This window comes from Momordica charantia (genome assembly GCF_013281855.1).
Source record: "Momordica charantia cultivar OHB3-1 chromosome 4 unlocalized genomic scaffold, Mcharantia_2.0 BLBB01000004.1, whole genome shotgun sequence".
NCBI lineage: Eukaryota > Viridiplantae > Streptophyta > Magnoliopsida > Cucurbitales > Cucurbitaceae > Momordica > Momordica charantia.
In genome coordinates, this window is record NW_028275162.1 from 28,002,680 (window position 1) to 28,016,554 (window position 13,875).

At 35.0% G+C, this 13,875-nt stretch overlaps 2 protein-coding genes across 3 annotated transcripts; both read left to right on the plus strand.

Moving 5' to 3' along the window:
- Window positions 1-1,056: 1,056 nt before the first annotated feature.
- Window positions 1,057-7,844, plus strand: PERK8 (Protein kinase superfamily protein). The gene is made up of 9 exons (XM_088122339.1): window positions 1,057-1,246; window positions 1,598-2,717; window positions 3,484-3,891; window positions 4,161-4,247; window positions 4,775-4,845; window positions 5,253-5,329; window positions 5,979-6,126; window positions 6,970-7,131; window positions 7,255-7,844. Exons 2-9 carry the CDS (start codon window positions 1,694-1,696, stop codon window positions 7,522-7,524), a joined length of 2,247 nt encoding a protein of 748 aa, XP_087978465.1. The 5' UTR covers window positions 1,057-1,246; window positions 1,598-1,693; the 3' UTR covers window positions 7,525-7,844.
- Window positions 7,845-8,624: 780 nt separating this feature from the next.
- Window positions 8,625-13,017, plus strand: LOC111006687 (uncharacterized). 2 transcript variants are annotated; one of them, XM_022278745.2, is made up of 9 exons: window positions 8,625-8,925; window positions 9,274-9,394; window positions 9,489-9,556; window positions 10,456-10,581; window positions 10,794-10,914; window positions 11,074-11,158; window positions 11,889-12,002; window positions 12,098-12,137; window positions 12,639-13,017. In XM_022278745.2, exons 1-9 carry the CDS (start codon window positions 8,749-8,751, stop codon window positions 12,789-12,791), a joined length of 1,005 nt encoding a protein of 334 aa, XP_022134437.1. In that variant the 5' UTR covers window positions 8,625-8,748; the 3' UTR covers window positions 12,792-13,017. The 2 variants fall into 2 exon arrangements, with proteins under 2 accessions (XP_022134437.1, XP_022134436.1); XM_022278744.2 differs by having other exon boundaries at window positions 8,626-8,925; window positions 9,477-9,556.
- The last annotated feature ends 858 nt before the right edge of the window (window positions 13,018-13,875 follow it).

A 13,875-nucleotide genomic window follows, 5' to 3' on the forward strand; every position in this document is an offset into this window, starting at 1 on the left:
AATTCAATATTTTAAAACAAGTAAGAGGATAAAATTTGTATTATGAACAAAGTTTATAATAAATCACCTGCATCGATCCGAAAATCAACCCAATTTAAAAAATGCACGATTAAGCTAAAGATAAAGATTAAAAATCAACTAGAAAAAGTTGAGAAATATGTTGCTTCAAGCAATGGACATAAGAATAAATAAGTAAATAAAATTAAGTTATTTATTATTTATTATTATTATTTTTGCTTAGTACTGCAAGAAAACCATATATTTCCAGTGGCAGCTGAACAAAACATTACAATATTTAAATAAAATGTCATTGGCCATAAGATCTCAGTGATAAATATTTTAAATAAGTAACAATAAAAACAATTAAATTAATTAATAATGTTAATTTATTTTCTTTAATTAGAGAGAAGTTGGTTGAACAGATAGCTCCAAATCCATCACAGCTTGGTTTGATTTATTTGTCTTTCTATCTTTGCATTCAAATATTCAATAATACATACATACATATATATATTATTTTCAAATTTTTGCATCCAAAGAAATTAAAAATTACTTCTCAATTAAGTAAAGTGAACTTATTGGCAACTGTTATTAAATTTCTTGCATTTCCAAAATACATTTTGCCAAATAGTTCTTCAATACAAAAGTATTTTAAAAACCGTTAACTTAAAATGGAAAGACTATTTCAAAATTTATTTTTATGAATAAATTATTATTATTTTTGAAAAAATATATATCTCAGATTTGGAGGTGAAAATTCAAATTTACAAAAAAAAAAAAAAAAAAAAAACTTGTTGAAAGACTGATTTTAGAACAGTGTTTAACCCAGAACAATTATGATTGTTGTTTCTTAAAAAAAAGGTAAAAGAGAAGTAATCCAGCAAATTTGTCGATAAAGTGACAACTTTTGTTGGTTTGTGCTAAAGAATGAGTAGAAAAGGCAAGAGTAAAATGAAGAAAGAAATGAAATCAGTAGCAACAGACAAATAGTTGAACAGTGGTGATACTGAAAACAGAGTTTTTGATTTGGTTTAATTACAATGCTTTTACTCGTTAATTGGCCTCTGGGCTCTGCATGTGCGAGCTGAAGATTGGCTCCAAGTCGCCCCCACGTTTACGTAAAACCACCCGCACTATTATCCACGGAAGGATATTTTTCGAGGAACCGAGTGGACTTGAGAGAGATTCCATTTCCCACCTGCAAGACTTGGTCGCCGGAGCCAAATTTTCGTCGCTTCAGCCCAAGGTAGGAGCCTCTGTTCTCAGTTTCTGCCCATTTACTGATCTGGGTTTGCTGCATTTTGTTGATTTCAGCATTGGGTTTTTCTGCTTCTGCTGAAACTGCTCGTTGATCTGATAGATTTGAGCTTCTTTCGTTTTTATGGGTTGAGTTCTGTTGACTGGGAAGTTTTGGGATGGGGTTTTGGTTGGATTTTTAGTTTCTTTGAAGTTTCTTCTATATAGAGCTTACTTAATCAGTGTTTGTTGCGCATTCTTTGTGAATCTGGGAGGATTTAGATGAGATTGGTGATACATTGACTGATTGAGAGACACTCGTGATTGATTTTTGCTGAGGAGTGTTCTATGTGGTTTCAAGGTTACTTTGTGAGCTTTATGTGTCCACTGATTTTCAAATCGGGAATGGAAGTGTAGTGCCGGATTTTGTACTTTTTGAGGGTCTGTGGATTGGAATATGGCTTCACCTTCTCCAAGTATTTCTCCTCCGGAGAATCCACCGGATTCGACAGTTTTTTCTCCACCTTCTCCCTCTCCTCCGGCGGAGTCTTCACTCACTCCCTCATCTCCTACATCTTCTGAGCCTAATCAGAATGCTGAACCTCCTTCAACACCTTCTAATCCTTCAGCCCCATCTCCTCAGTCACCACCAGCAGTTCCCGATGCTCCTCCTCTTGCTCCTCCACTCTCTCCTCCACCATTGACCTCATCACCACCTGCACCACCAGCATCCTCCCCTCCTCCCCCAGCTGCTATCCCACCTTCGCCTCCGCCTCCTTCAACATCATCCTCTCCGCCACCACCTTCAACGACATCACCACCTCCTCCAGAGCAATCCACTGCCCCTCCTCCTCCTGAAGCTTCACCTCCCCCTCCTGATCTATCAACACCACCACCACGAGCAGATGGTTCTCCACCTCCTCAATCCCATCCTAGACCTCCATCTTCAACTCCCTCTCCCCCTCCCCCTGATACAATTTCACCTTCTCCACCGCCACCAGCTAACGTCCCAACACCACCTTCACCAACAGGTGAATCACCTAAACTATCTCCTCCATCCCCCAAGCTTTCTCCTCCTTCTCCTTCTCAGTCTCCACCTTCAGTTGATGCCCCTCCACCAAGATCCACATTACCATCACCTTCTCCTCCAGTCCCTTCATCATCTGCTCCTCCTCCAGTTACTGTTCCTGGATCTCCAACTAATTCATCTGGTGAAAGTCCTACTACTCCTACAACATCTCCTATTATACCAGATAGACCAATTGCAACAAGCAATGGTACCAATGTTACAGCAAATGGCTCAACCACAGCCACAGCTAAAGGGGGTTTAAGCACTGAAACATCTGTGGCAGTTGGCAGCGTGATTGGTGTTCTAGTGCTGAGTCTTGTTATCATGGCCATGTGGTTTGTTCAGAAACGAAAGAGAAGAAAGAAGAATATCCCCTACACCATGCCTTCTCCTTTTTCCTCCCAAAACTCAGGTACTGTATTTGAGCTCTGAATCATAACTGTACTTTATTTTGATAATGGTTGATAATTTTTTTTTTTTCTGAATATAATGTAAAGGGTGTTGAGAAAAAAAAAATTGTATGGGTAGATAGCTATTGAGGGATGCTTGTTTGGTTATTTCGTGATAGGGAGCTCATGTTTGCATTAATGATATGCAACTTTTTTTTTTTTTTTCCTACTAATTTAAGCCAATTTAAAATTTAGGCAATATTCTTCATTGCTATAGATTAGAAATTTAAGAAGAAAAACAACTAATTTGGATCTGTGGTTGACAGAGTTATTGAGGATGGAAAATACTAGATGGCAGTATCAACCTTTTGTCTTGATTTCATTTGCGGTTTTCATTGGAATTTATATATTAACTAAAGTTTTCAATTTATAGTCCAATTAAAGTTCCAAGGATATGATTCCATCCCTACCTAAAATTTTGAACCTGTCCATGGATCGATCATCCATAAAAGTAGATTTGATATCATTCCAGATGTTCTATTCAGAAAAATTAGTTATTGTGTGTGTTTGGTTCAGCGTTTACATCTGGGAGTTTAATATTTCAACTTGTTGACTACACAAGTCGATTATACTTGGCTGAGCTACTTGGCACCCTCAACATCAATTATCTTGGAAACTGAAGCTAGGGATTTTATTTATTTATTTATTTTCATTTAGAATACATGGAGATTTCATTTGGAATGGTGCCATAATATTTTGGATACTAATGAATATTCATATATTCTCCAGATTCCCTTTTCTTAAGGCCCCCTTTTTCAGCCCCTATGGTAGGAAGTCGTACTGATAGTGATTTCAAGTATTCATCATCAGATGGAGGTGGAGTAGGTAATTCAAGATGGTTTACTTATGAAGAGCTAGTCCAGGCAACAGGTGGGTTTTCGTCGAAGAATCTTTTGGGGGAAGGTGGATTTGGTTGTGTGTACAAAGGCACCCTTGCAGATGGAAGGGACGTAGCTGTTAAACAACTTAAAGTTGGTGGTGGACAGGGAGAACGAGAGTTCAGAGCAGAAGTTGAGATTATTAGCCGAGTACATCATCGACATCTGGTTTCCCTGGTCGGTTTTTGTATCTCCGATCATCAAAGATTGCTTGTCTACGATTATGTTCCAAACAATACCCTTCATTACCATCTGCACAGTAAGAAGTACTTCTTATAAGCATGCAGCATAGATATTATTTATTTAATCTTGAAAGTAGGTTTATTTTAAATTTCCATTTTGTTCTCTTTCAGTTGTATTGCACTTCATAAATATTTCTTGAGAATTTTCCATCTTGATTTTTAATCTCATAATGGTGAATGTTTCCATGCCCATTGTGGTGCTTTTCAATTTTTTTCTACATAATTTGCTGCATAATACTGTCATTTAGATATTAATAATAATACCTACGGAAATTCTTAATTTCAGGTGAGAACAGGCCAGTTTTGGCTTGGGCCACACGTGTTCAAATTGCTGCTGGTGCTGCCCGTGGAATTGCTTACCTTCATGAAGATTGTAAGTTCCTCCCTTTGGAAATTGTTGATAAAGCATATTTAACAAATGACACATCGACATCTATGATGCTCAATCTTGTTGTTGTTGGTGCTTCTGCTTCCTATACATGCCATTTCATTGATTCTTCATTCTCATTATACTTCCATTGTTATGATGCTTCCTTTATAATAAAATCTAGTTATTCTTTTGGCTTTTGTCTTTTGTCTTTTCGATGTTGTTCGATAGTTTGCAATTGGTGGTCTTTGTTACTTGGTGGTTACTTTTTCTTTTTTCTTCTCTTCCTTTAGGAAGTTTGTATCTTTGAACATTTTTCTTCCTTTTCATATATTTAATAAAAAGTCTGTTTCCTGTTAAAATAATAATAATAATAATAATAATAATAATAATAATAATAATAATAATAATAATAATAAAATCTAGTTATATTTTAGTAACCTTCAATCTTTTCTCTATACACTTGATTTCTGCTTTTGCTTTTCTAAGTATCCTTTCATTGTCCCTCTCAATATTTGGATGATTCTTACCAGGCCATCCGCGCATTATTCACAGGGATATTAAATCGTCTAACATTCTGCTCGATATCAACTTTGAAGCTCAGGTAATTGCTAGAATTCTTTTGAACTGTACTTTCCTTGCTTCTACTTGACGCTCTCTCAAGCTTTTCGGTAATCATAACTCAGGTGTACCTAATACTAGTTCAAGCAGCTTCTTATAAGTCCTGAGGTTCTTGGGGGGTTTTGATGCTACTCTCCTCTTTGTACTTTTTCATATCTTCACAATGAATATATATTTATAACAACACACCATCTGCGTCTGCCCCAACAAATCATATTATGCTTTGGCAATATATGCTTCAGAAATTCTGATGGAATGGTTATGTCATTTATTTCTTGTGCTGGAAAGGCTTTTACTTGGTCATAACAATCATAGATTGATTTAACATAAGATCATGGCTGGTGTGGCCAATGGCTTCCTAACTTATCTGTTATATGCTTCCACTAACAGGTTGCAGATTTTGGGCTTGCTAAATTAGCATTGGATTCACATACACATGTAACAACCCGTGTTATGGGAACTTTTGGGTACGTCACTGAAAGTGCTTATGTTTCATTTTCTCGGTAGCAAGTTGCTATACATATGCACTCTCTCTTTTCATGATGGCTGTGCTCTATGTACTTCAGTGCTGGTGTACGTTTCCTTACCTTACCTGGTAAAAGCTTTTCTGGAGGGAATACTTTATTCATACCTTGTATTTAGTACCCGAGTCGGTTTTAATTTTGAACCTTCAATTTCATCTAATTGAACATGAACCTCAAACTTAACAAGTGATAAAATTAATATATCTTCAAAACCAAATTTGAAAATTACCCAATAATCAACTAATAAGTCACACAAAATTCAATCAACAAAACATCCAAACCCAAGTGACGAAAATGGAGATACCCAAACTTAGCTACAAAATCAAATAGAGAAAAAATGTCCAAATTCAATATCAAAATATTCAACATAGCCAGCCTCAACCTAGGATGGACTTCAATGGCATGTCTGCATCTGAAGCATTTAATTGAATCCAAAGTGCAATGTCAATAATATAGCCTTGCATCTGTGGTTTCTCTGCTTTTTTACTTCAAGAACTACAAACGGCCTGTTTAGTTATAATTTTATTTCTCAATGCAATCTGCATTTTTATGTTCTTGTTCCTATATGTAAAAATTACTCTGTAATCTTCAGATACATGGCTCCAGAATATGCAACAAGTGGGAAATTGACGGATAAATCTGATGTTTTCTCCTATGGGGTTGTTCTTTTGGAGCTAATTACTGGTCGCAAGCCTGTCGATTCTTCTCAGCCTCTAGGGGATGAGAGCTTAGTTGAATGGGTAAGCCCTTTCTATCTTAACTTCTTTCTTCCTATATAACCATGCAAGATGCTTGTAAAGTTTTAGTCCCCTCGAAAACTCGTGTATCTATAGTCTATCTTTGCTTCTTAGAAGAAAAAAGATTGAAAGTGGTATTTGACCTTCAGAATGTTAAATTGTCAAACTTTCAAGACCTTAGTCCGTTTTTAATTGTCTCCATTGAATTATGTTTTGGTTGGGAACCTGAAAGTAAAGACATAAGAAAAACTGAAAATGTCTCTTTTAACTTTTTCTTTTGATTGATAGTTCATGATCTGTCTCAATATGACATGAGAAAAGAATTTAAAATTTTGGTTCAGGCAAAGTAACTCATAATATTAATAAGTTCTTTTGAAGAATCAAATGAATCATGTGACTTGATTATGTTTTTACTTATGAGAAAGTACCTTCAAATGTTTTTATGCAACATTTGAAGAATTTCAATTGCCAAAAACAAGAAACAACAAGGCGGTTTGACCTTACTGTATCTGAAAATGGAACGTGGTGAAATTTTTCTCTTTTTTTTTTTGATAACCTGGGATTTGGACCTTTGTCCCACATATCCAAGGGCACCCACAACCGAACTTGGGAGACTTTAAGGATACGAACTTGGGACCTCTAAGCCCTTGCCAACAGGACTGCCCTTGGGGGCTCGAAAAACCGATATATTCTGGCACTCTAATATCTAGGCTGTAATTGTTCTTCACTGAAAGAATGAGACTATGATTTTACTCTTATTTTGCCACTTTACTGTGAACCATCCTTATTTCTGGATCCTGTTGGCTTTCAAATTCATCTGTACATAAACTGTTATTAATACTGCAGGCTCGACCGTTGCTTGCACAAGCCCTTGAGGATGAGAATTTTGAAGAACTGGTGGATCCAAGGCTGGACAACAATTATGTCGACCGAGAAATGTTTCGGATGATTGAAGCAGCCGCTGCTTGCGTTCGTCATTCAGCCGTAAAAAGGCCAAGAATGAGTCAGGTTAGCAATCTTCATATCATACATAAAAGTTCCAACTAAATGGAAAATCTCCTACATAGACATATCCCAACTTAGGGGGAAAAAATAAAAAACTAAGATGAAGATGAACTGTTCTTCCACCAGGTGGTGAGAGCTCTAGATTCTTTAGATGAAATGTCAGATCTTGCAAATGGGGTGAAACCTGGGCAAAGTGGAGTGCTTGACTCAGCAGAACATTCTGCCCAGATCAGACTATTTCAGAGAATGGCTTTTGGCAGTCAAGATTACAGTCTTGCGTACTCCGATCGAGATCGAAGTCGAAGTCGAAGTCAGAGTCAAAGTAGTTGGAGTAGAGAATCCAGAGATCAAAGTCCCTCGGCGCCCATTAACCCATCTCGGCAATGGAACATCTAATACATGTATGAAGTTAAATTATTCTACATTCTCTTGCAGATCTTGCAGCTGGAACTGGAATCAGGGCCTACCATTTCAAATCTTTGTAAATCTCTGCCCAAATCTTCCCGTCTCAAATTTTCTTCCTGTTCTTGTTTCCCTCATTGCTAACAAGGTTTTGCCATGAAAATAAAGCTTGTTATTTTTTGTATTCTCTACAATTTGGGGTTGATATTTTATAATGCTACACCATTTCTTGTATTTCCAATTTTGAGGAGTAAAGTAACTGCAGATGTACACTATTCTTTGTACACTTTTTACAAATTACACTATTCTTTGTACTTTTTTTTTGTTACTTGCTAATATTGCTATGTTTTGTTCTAAGTTTGTTACTTTTTTTTTTAATAATTCTAAGTTTGTTACTTTTGAGATGATTAAAAACCATAGTTTAAAATATATGTAAATAATTAATTTGCTTAAAATACATTACTTCAAAGAGAGGATACATTGTCCTAAATGCCATTTTAACACAAATTAAACAGAAATTTGTACCTACTGTGTTAGCATTTTGTTAATTGATTTAATGGTAAAAAAGTTAAATATAACAATAATAGTAATTTAAATAAATATTTATAAAATATACCTATTTTGGTTTCAATATGTTCAACTTTCATTTTATTTTGACGTCAAAATGTCTATTTTGGTAAAGAAAAAAAAATGAAAATTTCAATCGATTCATTTTCATTTTTATCCAATTTATTTCAATAATAATATTAACATGATTCACTAAACGTATTAGAATGGAGCTATGAATTCGTAATAAAGAATCTCCGGTGCATATAATTTTTTTTGTGTTAAAATATTACAAATAAAGACTAAATTGACCGTATTTTAAATGTAATATCAAAACATATATTTTAAAAGTACAAAAACCGACCAGAGTTAAAATTACATGAACCAAAATGAATAAAATCGAAAAACAAAAAAGAACTCGGACCAAAATGATATTAAACTCTAGAAAAAGGTATTAAATATTTGAAAATTTTAATTTAGACAATTTCGAAAACGACGTCGTTTTTTGTTAGCGAATCTATCCTTCGTGGTAAACGTCGTTGAGCATCATCAGCTTGTGGAAAGTACTTATCGGCGCATCATTTCTCTCTACTTTCTCGCCGAGAGAAACTACTTTCCAGTTTCCACAACAAGTAGAACGGCAGAGAGATACTGCGAGTAGAGCTCACAAAAATGGTAGAGCAAACACAGGATCCACAGCGCCTCAAGAAAGCTGCGGCGGCAGCATACGACTACGAGAACGATCCAAGATGGGCCGATTACTGGTCCAACATTCTCATCCCTCCCCACATGGCTTCTCGCCCCGACGTTGTTGACCACTACAAGCGCAAGTTCTTCCAGCGCTACATCGTGGGTCATCTCCCTTTTAATCCTTATCGATTTGGGTATCCATGTTTTTCTTCAATTTTGAACTCCGTCGTCGGTAATTCTTTATGGGGGTGGGGTTCTTTTGTTTTCCAGAATTGTCTCTTGTGAATTTTGGGATTTCATGTAGACTGGTTCTTGGAGTTCAGAGAGGATGCGAGGGTCAATTAGTTGAAATTTTAGACTGGTTTCCTAAGAGACAAGAAATGGGGTGTTTTCTTTTTAGTTTGATTTGATCGGTTTTGTAGAATTTGCGCTATTTGGTGGCTACTGAGAATTCAAGTGTCTTCTTGCATTTCTTTTAAATTCGCCTTACTTGGTTTCATGAAACAGGATCCCGAACTTGTGGTAGAGGCAATGTCTTCTAGTAGTTCGACCCAGTCGTCTAGACCTTCAGCAACATCTTCTGCGCCGCCCCCTACTACAAATGATCGGAGTCGACCACGTAGCTCGGGTAGACGTTTTGTTTCTTTATTTTTAATGATGGACATCAAGTTCTAGATATTTTTTAATGTTCATGTTGAATTTACCCTCAGGTACATCTGCAGGCGCAGATTCTAATCCAACTCCGTTACGCTGGGATCGACAAACAATTCAGTTCTCTGTCAATGCATGGGTACGGTTATTTTAGTTCACGCTTACATGATCTTGCAAAGTTGGTATATCCACAATGTTCAAGGGCTACTACATACACAAAGTCGTATCATGGTCTTATTTTGTTTTGTTTTTATTTCGGGTTGCTGATTTTATGGAGGCTTGTATGAACTTTTGATTACAAATATTTCATCATTTCCGACAGATGAAATATAGTTCTTTACAAGTGTTGTTCAGAAAAGCTTGTACATACCATCATACCCTATTTGTATCTAAAATGCTTTTCTTTCCTTCGGTTTGTGGAGCTATCCACTTCCTTATCAAAACTGTACTCTGTTTGTGTCTGCTTGTTTGCGCTTGTTATGCACTTCAATTCCAAAAATATGAAGAGTAAGATGTACATCATGTGTCAACTCTGTAAATTCTCGTTTTACAGTACCCTAATTTTTCTCCAAGATTTACAATCAGGTTTTCTCTATTGATTGAAGTCCTGTTTTTATTTTATTTTTTTTATTTACCTTGATTTTGATTTTCAACTGTTTTTTTTTGGAACCGGAATAAAAAAACATTCTATTTGACTTTGTTATCTCCTGGAGGATTAATTTATTTATGGAGGGTTCATCTATGGCAGATTTCTGTCATCGAGTTTTTAGGCTATTTGGGACCATTGTCCATAGGCTGCTTTTCTGTTGCGGAAACTTGAAACCTCCAGAAAAACATTTCTTAGAAAAGTTATGAAAATTCTATTGAAACTGAACATGGAAGTCATGTACTAAGGGTATTTTCATAAAAATCTATTGTTTGTCTTTAGTAGTGGCTCTGATCGAGAAGTTATGGATCTCTCTGTTCGGCTTCTGAATTTTTTTATGAATTTTCGATTTGGGTTCCATCCTTTAAAGTTAATATGCTTTCCTTCTGCAGGTGTTTATTGTGGCAGTGCTGGCAATTTTTCCCCTAATACCCAAGAATCTGTCGCAGAGGGCATATAGGCTTTCTTTTATGGGCACAACTTGTTCCTCTTTATATTCTTTGTACTCGGTGTATGGGGTAAGTTCTCCATTCTAACTTAACGGCCCCATTCCCATTCTACGAAAATGTTTGGTTTCTCCCTATAAAAGAAGAAAAAGGAATAAGAAAATGTTTGGTTTTTCATTAAAAAAATAAAAAGAGAGAAGAAGAGAAAGAAAACAGACCCTTTATGTTCATGCCATTTTCTCTATATTTTCTTTTTTTTTTTTTAATTTTTAATTTTTTTGCAGAAGCCCAGAGCATGGAATTTGCAAGCGTTGAAAGTTTATTTCCAGTCCATATTTGCTACAAAAGATTTCATTCACTTCACTTACTGTATCACCTTTGTGACTTCAAATATTTGTCTTAAATGTAAGCATAGCTTTGCTAATCGAGTTTTGTTTACTTATTTATCTGTTTATCACTAAACAAGTATTCATTTATTGATACATGATTTTGTCCATATGATTATTTTACCTTTTTCATATTTACTTGCAGTAAGCTTTTTAAAAATTTTAAATGTTAATGCAGTTGCTTTAATTCCTATCCTGTGCCGGGCTCTTGAACATGTTGCAAAGTTCCTTAGGCGTAATTTTACGCGTTCATCCTTATACAGGTAGCATGTTTTCTATTTTTCAATTGAATCTATTTATTTATTGTGTGAAATATGTCCACTTGAATTTTGATTGTGATGGTTTCTCCCAAAATTTTGATTGTATAGTTCATCAAAGACATTTCGAGGTTGCCATTTCGTAATTATAGCTATTTTTTTTTCTTTAAAATTTCTACAGTCTCTGTGCTTTCAATCAAGACTGCATGTGTTCAAAACCTTCACATTCTTTATTTTATTTTTTCCATTTTAGCTTTTGGGGGAGGGGGGAGGTGCCCAGTTGCTTGCTTATTGAGAAGGTTATACTGCTTCATTTCACCGATTTTAGGATAGTTGTTTGCCCCTAATTTGCTGACACTTCCTGGAATTAGTGTTTTGTCCTGAAAAACGCCTACAGAAGCCGTTACCCAAAGATCATATTAAACAAGCAGTATGACTGAGGAGAAACCAAATGGTGTACTCTCCAAAAAAAGAGAGGAGAATTTTTTAGTGGACTGAAAAGAGATATCAAACTGTGAGAATAAATCTGATAAAAGTTCTTTCATTTCAATTTTGGAAGGTGAGATTCCTAACGCGTTCTAGAGAGTAGAAATCAAGTGATGAGCTCTCCTGTCTCCATGTAGGAAGTATAGATATGAGCATAAAATCTGTTTGCTTGCTTGCTTTATCGCTCAAGGTCACAGCATATCAAGTTTCCTCTGTGCAAGTTTCTTATCCTTTCTCTAATTTGTTGCAGGAAATATTTGGAAGATCCTTGTGTATGGGTGGAGTCAAATTCAACTACTCTCAGCATTCTATCATCGCAGGCTGAGATTGGACTTGGCTTCATTCTAATCATCTCTTTGCTCTCGTCAGTTTTTAGTTCCTTTTGGCCCTTTTATTTTCTGTTTAAAATTTCTAATAGTCTTTTCACTTCAATTATCTATTCAAACTTTTGTTCTGCAGGTGGCAACGCAACTTCTTACATACATTCATGTACTGGCAGGTGTGTTTTTATTTTTATCGTTAGCATATTCAGGCTCACAAATTAATTAGGACACAGTACAAGACGAATTCCATTCAAAATAGAGGGGATATTAACTGCAAGATAAATGACAATTCAACCCAAAATTCTGCCACTTTTTTTCCCTGGTTACGAATCCTTTACCTCTCTCTCTCTCCCCCTACTTTTCTCTTAAGTAGCAAGTTTGACTAATAAATGGACAAGGACGACGGATTCTGCTGTAAGAATTAGATCGAATAATAAAATATTGTTTTCAAGATTAGAGAATTTGAACTTCCATTGACAACCATAGCTCTTTGAAATCATAAATTCAAGAATATCTTTTTTGGATTTGTAACAGCACAATTAGATATTATGTAGTTTCTAATATGATCTTTCTGGGCGTTTCTCTTTCTCTTGTTGAAACGTTTTTTATTTTGTTTTTGTAATCTAAGAGAATAGAGTTGGATGACTCACTTTTATGTTCTGGACAATTTCCAACAGCTGCTAAAGCTCATGTATCACGCTCCTGTCACTTCTGGGTATCATCGAAGTGCGTGGTCCAATATCGGGAGGGTCGTTACCCCGCTCATCGACCGTTATGCCCGGTTCCTCAACACTCCTCTTTCAATGGCACAAAGATGGTGGTTCAGGTAGAAGCTCATAGAGGAAGAAGAAGATGCAAGTATGATGTATCAAAATTTTTAGACTAATCCCAGTAGTAACTTCCTGCCACTTTTTCAAGCTAAAAATTGGTGTCACCATCTCACTTAGGTCTGTGGATCAAGTTTGGTTACCAAATGCAACTTTTCTTTTAATATTGATTGTTGATATATTATACATCTTAGGAGATTATGTTTGAAATGTGGGTTAAATTTTTCTATCTTGCATGAAGGTTTCTGTTCATGGTGATGGAAGCCAGGTTCTAATTTTTTTCTTCCATTTGGTAGACTTCATGTTTAAGATTTGAATATCTTAGTGAGGTTCTAAATTTTGATCTATTATGGATCACAAATAAAATGAGGTATGATTTGTAAATCTCTTAGGTTTTTATGCTTCAAGATTTGATCTCTCTCTTAAATTTTTGGAACATTGAAGACAATATTAAAATTAGACATTTATCTGTGTGTAGAAGGCAAGTTCTTACATGATGAAGAATACTTGCTCTATAAAAGTAGTAATTCTGAGCAATTCTTCGTATATGAGTGAAAATTAAGAACTCATTTCATGACAGTTTATGTTTCTTGTTTCTTATTTTTTAGAAATATAAGTGTTTAGTAAGTTTTTCTATTTTTCATTTTTCATATTTTAGGAACGTTTTTTAAATTGCGTAAACATTTTGGAAACAACTAAATCAAGTTTTTTTTTTCAAATTTTTCTAAAACATAAGGAAAAGTATTATTTTATCATTCTTTGACTTACCGTAATAAATATTAAAATAATTGAATATTTAATTAAAAAATATTAATTTTCTTATACAAATTTACTTCTTTAATTTAAAGTTTCAGAGAATAATAAACAATAAATAATCATGAAGTATGCTTTTGTTTTTGTTCAATTAAAATAAGTACCAAAATAGTTACCCTTGTTTTTTTTAGTATGTTGGGGTAAAAATTCTAACTCAAAAACTAGATTTCAGTAATTTACTTATTAAAAGAATGAGATTCTCTCTATATTTAGAAATAATTTCCAAATTTGAGATGATTCTCGGATAAAATTGTAAATTTTTTTTTTAAAAAGT

What these genes read in the sequence shown, in the direction of transcription:
- PERK8 (XM_088122339.1), top strand. Translation starts at nt 1,694, where the DNA reads ATGGCTTCACCTTCTCCAAGTATTTCTCCTCCGGAGAATCCACCGGAT. An exon ending in ATATCAACTTTGAAGCTCAG is followed by an intron (nt 4,846 to 5,252) that starts GTAATTGCTAGA and finishes TTCCACTAACAG; the next exon opens with GTTGCAGATTTTGGGCTTGC. An exon ending in AAAGGCCAAGAATGAGTCAG is followed by an intron (nt 7,132 to 7,254) that starts GTTAGCAATCTT and finishes TTCTTCCACCAG; the next exon opens with GTGGTGAGAGCTCTAGATTC.
- LOC111006687 (XM_022278744.2), top strand. Translation starts at nt 8,749, where the DNA reads ATGGTAGAGCAAACACAGGATCCACAGCGCCTCAAGAAAGCTGCGGCG. An exon ending in AGTTCTTCCAGCGCTACATC is followed by an intron (nt 8,926 to 9,273) that starts GTGGGTCATCTC and finishes TTCATGAAACAG; the next exon opens with GATCCCGAACTTGTGGTAGA. An exon ending in ACGCGTTCATCCTTATACAG is followed by an intron (nt 11,159 to 11,888) that starts GTAGCATGTTTT and finishes AATTTGTTGCAG; the next exon opens with GAAATATTTGGAAGATCCTT.